Raw genomic sequence first — 7,307 nt, forward strand, 5'->3', positions numbered from 1 at the left:
CCGCCACGTGTGCCTATATTAAGATTGGCCAATAATGTGGCAGAAATCTTAATACAAATGGCGGGAACTCCTTTGCATCGTACATCACTATAATGCAAAAGAAATGCACCATGCAAAGAAGGCTACAAAACTGGCGGGAAATACTCTCCTGCACGCGGGTTCTTAATTGCAACAGAACGCTCCACCATGCAAAAGAGCTGCAATTTAGCAGGAACGCAATTTAGCGGTGCCGAAGCGCACACAAACAAAAAAACTACAACTTTGGGTTGTGACAGTCACATACATACATCATTCACTCTTTTGTTACTTTTTTCCACGTATGCCAGACATGCCACAAACCTTGCATAAGCATTTTCCTTATACTAAATTTAAGTTCTAAAATCATGAGACCAATAGGCCACATATATCTAAAATCATGAGACCAATATGTCCAATAATACATTTATGCTAAGCAATAGGAAATTTAAAATAGATGGTTAATTCCAGAACACTAATAATGACTGATCAAAGTATTATAAAAAGTAAATCATAACCCGATTAACTTCATCTTAATGGTTAAATATTTCACTATATTAAAAGAAAAATAACAATATAAGCAATCAAAGCGATTATAGTCACCGCAATACTACAATATCAAGCTCAAGACCAAAAGGCTAGGGACAGAAGTTACATAAACCAGTATAAGTGATCAGAAACTGGTTCAAATCTTTAAAACAACAGAAGTTCAGTGCACATAAACTGCTTTCAAAATGATTGAGACTGGTTTAAGGTAAACCTGGATGGATGCAGTATCAGACATAGCTGATTTAAGTTAAATCAGTTTATTGAACTTTTGTCTCAGATCCCCTCCAGATTCAAGTTAACTCACAGTCCCCCAGCATCCCAGGATGCTTTTCACCTTTCCCCTCAAACCCCTCCTCACAGAGTAGGCAGGCTAGCTTTGGCCCAAGTTGTCTGCTCCAGTGGAGCAGAGAGACATGCTCTAGCTCCCTCCAGTTTTGGGGCTGGGCCACTGCAGGCATGTGGCTGCATTTCCAGCATCAAGAGTGAATGCCTGTTAACTTGCTTATTGATTTACTGTACACAGCTTCAACTAACCTGTGAAGATTGAATCTATTCAGCCTTGGGCTTTTTGACTGTCTGTACTTGGCCAAAGTGACTCATTTCCCTTCAGATGCAAAACAAGAAAAAAAGAAAAGAATAGAAAATAAACTTTAATTACCTTATGTAATTGTTTCAATCTCTATTATAAGCAACTGTTTGGCCTTTCATGAACTTCAGGAAAGTTAGTCTGCATCCTTCCCTTGTGGTACAGATTTATGAGGGGCTTATTACTTATAAAATCTTCCTGAAACCAGCACTAATCTCCTAAGATAGCTGTGTTGATCTTACAAAATTGATGAACCCTTTCAAACCACATCAGAACTCCAAATTGGAATTTATAACGTGACCTGTTTTATTTTTTTGTTGCAGCAACTACAGCTCATTCTCATGCTTCAGTGACTCTAATCTATTTTAGACAAAGCCCTAAAGAATCCGGTGATGTCACAGGCACTTCATAAATTCCAGTGAAACATAGTTTTGGAATTGACTCATACTTTCTTAGCTACCTTGCCAATATTCTTCCCACACCTTCATGCCTATCCAATAAAAAGTACCTTTGCACAATTCTTACAATGGTGTATTGTATACTTCTGTTTTCTCAAGCAATCAAAATCCCTATGAGTGTCCACCCATCGTTTTGTTTAATAGCAATACATTTGAGCCAATCCATGTCAAAGAGAATCCATGGATGATTTTTTTTCCTTCTTCATATTTCATTGTTCTACTTTGGCAGGCCTCCATTTCAACTCCAGAATTACTTTTATCCATATGCAGGGGGAAGCAAATCTGCAACTGTTACAAGTGTCTATTTGGTTCCTATCCAGAAGAGTTGTAAGATATCCACGTAGACTTCATTGCATTCCTTTGTATTGTATTATGACTAGAACTCATCAGAGTTCAAGTCTGATCTAGTGGTATTGTGTAGCCTGTTTCAAAGTTAGGTATTAGACAATTTTCCCGTTCTTTTCCTTTTAGTTCTTATTTCTCAGCAAAAACTTTTCTCTTGTTATATATTCAAAGTAATTTTTTACTATTTGCAATAATTTCTCCTTTGTATTTATTTCATTATTTTCCCAAAGAAATCCTTAGAACTTCTTCCTAGCCATAAAGTGGTTATTTCTTACACAAGAAAAAGAAAAGATAATTTCCTTTAATTTTCTTTTGGTGAAGATAGAGACTCATTGGATTGCTTTTCACCCTCACGCATTATTTTCTATCAAAGGAAATGGTGCAAACTGTACAAGTCTCTGCTGATTTTCACACCCTCTGGTTGGTGATCTAATCGTTTACAAGTTGGAAATCAAAACCTTCCTGTGATGCACAAAGCCTGTGAGATGGACAGAGTGATAATTTGTGACACCTACTTATCAGCAAAGAATAGGGATTATAAACAAACCAAGTTTATCTTTACTCCCTTCCTTGCCAGTTACTCCACAAAAGAAACGTTCTTTGATTTACAAGGAGGCTTTATCCTAATAAGTAACTGTGCAAAAATTATCATCATTATATACTACTTATCAAACCTACTCACTGTGTATATTGAGAAGCATATATATTTATTTTTCTGTCAAAAAGAGGTGTGTACCACTCTTTCTAGAAAAGCCAGAACAACTGTGAAAGAATGACTAGGGCTCTATTATGATTCTTGTATTGTGACCATAGTTAATAGCTAAAACAAATGTTTTCAAACTCAGGTGACAAAATTGCTACCTAAATTCTATTAAAGACCAAATTCTTCCTTAATTTCTGCTATGTAATCCTGTTGTCTTCAGTGGCATTCCACAGGTTTAGCTGAAGATAGAATTTGGCCTGGATAAAGTCTGAGGCTAATGTGATGACATGAGTCATAAACTGACCTCCTTAACTATCAGATACAAAGTTGCATTTCTAACACTAGCATTTAGAAAAGCGATCTTGTCGCAAGAAAATTGAGATGAATTGATGATGTTAGCTAAAATCAAGAAACAAAGTACTTGATGATGCCATTTCTAAAAAAGTGACTTGTCCAGACTATAGTCGTATTTTTTGCAGCAACTTGACTTCTAAGAATTGAAGTGATTTCTCGAATGAGGTCGTGGTTAGTATTTTAATTGCTTGAAATACTGCTTTGCAAAACCATCTGCAGTTGTTCAAACACTCTTTTTGTGTGGGGAGGGAGACTCCTTCCCACCTTACTTTATTCTATACCTGTTTTTTCCACATTTCCTGCAAGCAGCTGTCTGTGATAGTTTTCAATTCTTATCCTGCTTTTTTCTGAGGGGTATTGCTGAATGCTGTTAAACAGGTGTCAATTATCCACCATAAGATGGTTACATTTCAGGCATTTCTGAAGAGCCTTAAAATAATGTGTAAGAACAGGGTCTGTATAAAATGTTAGTTGGTAATATCATTACACTATAATTTACCTGTTTTTTTTCAACTCTACTTGTTTCTTAGTACACCTACCTCAACTCACTGTTTAAGTTCTAAAACTGAAAGAGGGGTATGGTTTGAAAAGGTTTGAATACTATGTATTGAACCATAGAAAGAAACACTGTACTTCTTCCCCTTTAGTACCAGGCCAGCCATTGAACTTCAAAGCGGAACCTGAATCTGAAACAAGCATATTGCTGTCCTGGACCCCTCCACGCTCTGACACAATTGCCAACTATGAACTGGTTTACAAAGATGGAGAGCATGCAGAAGAGGTAAATGAGAATATTATTTTTCATTTGTATTCCTTTAACCAAGTAAGACATGAAATGCTGCAGTGATTTAGAATTAAAAGCTTAACTGTTTTTCTAGTATGTGAAACTTGATATTAAATGGTTTGTTAAATAGAGCACCCAGCTTGCTGGCAGACTTTGAGTGTCGTAGCCAGCAGAAAATATCCTCTGTGGCTGCTGGCCAAGGAAAGCCGTCATGGAGAGTCAGACATAGAGATTGCATCCTGTTCCAAATGGGCAATGTTTAGTTGAGGCTGTCCAAGCCTTCCCTTCTTCCAGGACATGGAGTAACAGATTCTACCTTGCTTTGGGGAGAGATTTAGATTGAAATCCTGGTGTCACTGAAGTCAATGGGATTTTTCTGTTGACTTTGAGGACAAGATTTCACCCAAAGTAAATAGTTGTTTCTGTTAATCAACAAATAAGGCTCTTGCTAAACTTGGTCACTGATTCCTTCAGAAAGCTTAGGAAGAGTCTTATTTTTTCAAATTTTAAGATACTTTATATTAAAAAATGGGTGTTATTTTGCTCTTCATAAATAATTTGCCTTTTAAATGTTTCTCTGGCTGCACTAAATCAACCTTTCTAAAACAAGATGACTTCCTATTTTTATGTTAAATGTGTACAATGCTGCCAGCTTTCCTTGGCAAAAGGAAGAGAGTGAGGGGCAGCAGGAGAGTGTCAGATATGTCAGTGCTCTTCTGCGTCACCAGCTTGTTGTTGTTCTGGGAATACAGCAAAAGCTGATTACTGCTACTTCACTGAGTTTAAACATACAGCAATTCTTCAGATGTACTGTAGATATGTAAATGCTTTCTCAGAAGTTAAAAAAGAATCCTAAGAGGCGGGTTCCCAGATCTGGTTTTGAATTCTATCTGGGAAATACACCCCTATCTAAATTTACAGTATGTCCTATGCACAGACCCTTGATAATATTTATTCCTGTGGAAGTATTTGCCTCTTAAAATTTTTAATTCATGTACCTTTATAGGCTTACATTGAATTCATTATCACCACACGTTATATATGTGTTTGTGTGTGTGTGTATTTCACTAGAATAAGAAGTAAATACAGATAGATAAGTCTTGTTTCATGTGTCAACATCCGATTATTCTTTTAAATTCTGAACACACCTCTTTACCCCTTGTAAACTGTCAACCAATATTTCTGCCTAGCAGCTTGATACATTGAACTCCTCATTTTAAAAATTCATTCTTCATTACTTATTTATCACAGGTAATGTATCCACTTTCCTTTTATTGTTGCTTTGCTTAAAACTGTATTGTACATGCACAATTTTTAAGGGAAGTTTTAAATGCAGCAGTTCCACTGATGAGTTTCTCATCAGCCCATTAGGGGGTCTTCTCCTCCAGCAGCATTTTGAATCCAAGGTCTTCCAATGTTAATTGAGACAGACAGTTCTTTTATTACTTACCTTTAGCAACGTGTTTCTATTGAGCCAACTACATCTTATCGCCTGCAAGGCCTGAGGCCAAACAGCTTGTATTACTTCCGTCTGGCTGCCCGCTCTCCACAAGGCTTGGGTGCTTCGACTGCAGAAATCTCAGCCAGAACCATGCAGTCAAGTAGGTGTCTCTCCTTGATTACTTTATTCTGCTCCTTGTACTCAGTGAACAGACAGCCAGATAACCCAGATGACAATAAAGAGAAAGCATCTCAAAAACCAGGAGAATGTTTGTTGTACATATTTTTTCTAGGTACACTGAGGAGAATTCTTCTTATTAGAAGAGGGGCTCTTGTATTTCCATGCAACAAGCAAGGAAGGCTCAGAATATCTAAAGAGATAGCACTATGATGATATTAATAGATCCCCTTTATTCACAATAGGCATATAAATAATGCTTCATGTACAACATACCTATGACCCTGGATCCATAAAATTCCATTTGTCCGATCTGGGGATTTCCTGGCCCATAGGATCAATTCTGTAACTTTGTATTCTTTTTATCTAGACACTTTTACACAACAGGTCCATTGAAAGTTTCAGCACAGTGTGTCATCAACAGGCATACTAATGATCCTTTCTAAGTATGAGTTCATATTTTTAACCAGTCTTTGTATGGTGAGCATCTCCATATTGCAAGTTATTTTGATATGCATGAAAATACTACATTTTGGCTGCTCACATAAATAATATGAGCTTGTAACATTTACCTGACACAATCTGGCAGGGATTCATATAGCAATTTAAAAATATTTTATTTAAATGCTAAATAAAAGAGTCCACCTAGAATACTGAATAATTGCATCTTAAAGAGTTGCTCTTTTCACATAAAATTGCACTTTTCTTAAATCCTTGCATACACAGCACTCTTTTCAAACTATTTCACCAAGGATTTTATTTTGTACAGGTTGTTTGGTTACTTACTTTCAGTGAAGTGCTTAACGTTATTTAAAACATAATGCAAATTCTCCTCAGAAACTTTTATTTTGATGAAGCAACTCTGGCTGCTATGTTCATATGATTTTGCTTCTCTAGTGTTTTTTTTTACATATATTAATAATGATTAAGGTTCTTAGAAACCTGAGGTTGTAGAGTTAGAGTCAAAATTGCCGTTGACTGTTCTCTAGCCATGTAAGAGTGAAATAAATGGGATGCACCCAACATGATAACATTATTGCGGATATCCTAATATTTTGCATACTCAGACAATGAGGAAAAAGGTGAAAAATGTGCATATTAAAATAAACATGTTCAATTCTGCATGATATGGACCCAATTGGTTCCCATTGAAATCATAACAAACTTCCAATTGATTTAAATGGAAAATATAATTGTACTTTACATATTTAGTTTAAGGTTATAGTTCATATAGAACTGCTTTGCAAATAGGGGAAGTGCATTTTTTAAAAGATAATTTACTAATGCTATAATATATTCTAGATATAAATCTACATGCAAATACTGTATTTTGCACTTATTTTAATTGTAATATGATTTAAAACAAATAACTCCTATAGATGTAATAGAAATATTCAAAGGAATATTTTTAACCTTCAAATTTAGTTTCAAAACGTGTGATCCTTCAGGGATTTATTTCAGTACGAGATCCTGAAGTAATATTTCCACTTCCTTTTTCTAACACTTGGACAAATTCATGGGATGTAGAGTGGGGATCAGCATACACTGCATACTTGGGTCTGTTCTTGCTAACTGAGTTGGCTTAAAAATTAAAAAGCTACAGTAACACCTCCTGAACATGCTAGTACCTTCCAATGCATTCTCCCACTGGAAGGGGAGAATACCACACATATATAGTTCTATTGATTCACACAGAAGGTCTCTGGGGAACCAAAAAGATATGTGGATAAATGCAACCGATTATACAAGGGCCTTAGGAACTTTCAGTTGCTTCACTTTTCTTTGATGCACCTCAGATAAATCCAAAAAATAAAAGAGTGGAAATAAAGAGAAGATTTGGGGGATATCCAGTACTTTCTGCAGTGAAGTTACACTAGGATTACATTTTCCGCTCT

The 7,307-nt window shown here is 36.0% G+C and overlaps 1 protein-coding gene across 25 annotated transcripts in view; it reads left to right on the plus strand.

Annotated features, from left to right (window-relative positions):
* Positions 1-7,307, plus strand: part of PTPRD (protein tyrosine phosphatase, receptor type D) — a 956,762-nt gene that overhangs the window by 758,230 nt on the left and 191,225 nt on the right. For all 25 annotated transcript variants that reach the window (XM_025197516.1, XM_025197518.1, XM_025197527.1 and 22 more), the window contains 2 exons: positions 3,658-3,791; positions 5,251-5,395. In XM_025197516.1, coding sequence (XP_025053301.1) covers positions 3,658-3,791; positions 5,251-5,395 — 279 coding nt within the window. The remainder of the gene's footprint in view (positions 1-3,657; positions 3,792-5,250; positions 5,396-7,307) is intronic.

This window comes from Alligator sinensis, unplaced genomic scaffold (genome assembly GCF_000455745.1).
Source record: "Alligator sinensis unplaced genomic scaffold, ASM45574v1 scaffold392_1, whole genome shotgun sequence".
NCBI classification, from domain to species: Eukaryota; Metazoa; Chordata; order Crocodylia; family Alligatoridae; genus Alligator; species Alligator sinensis.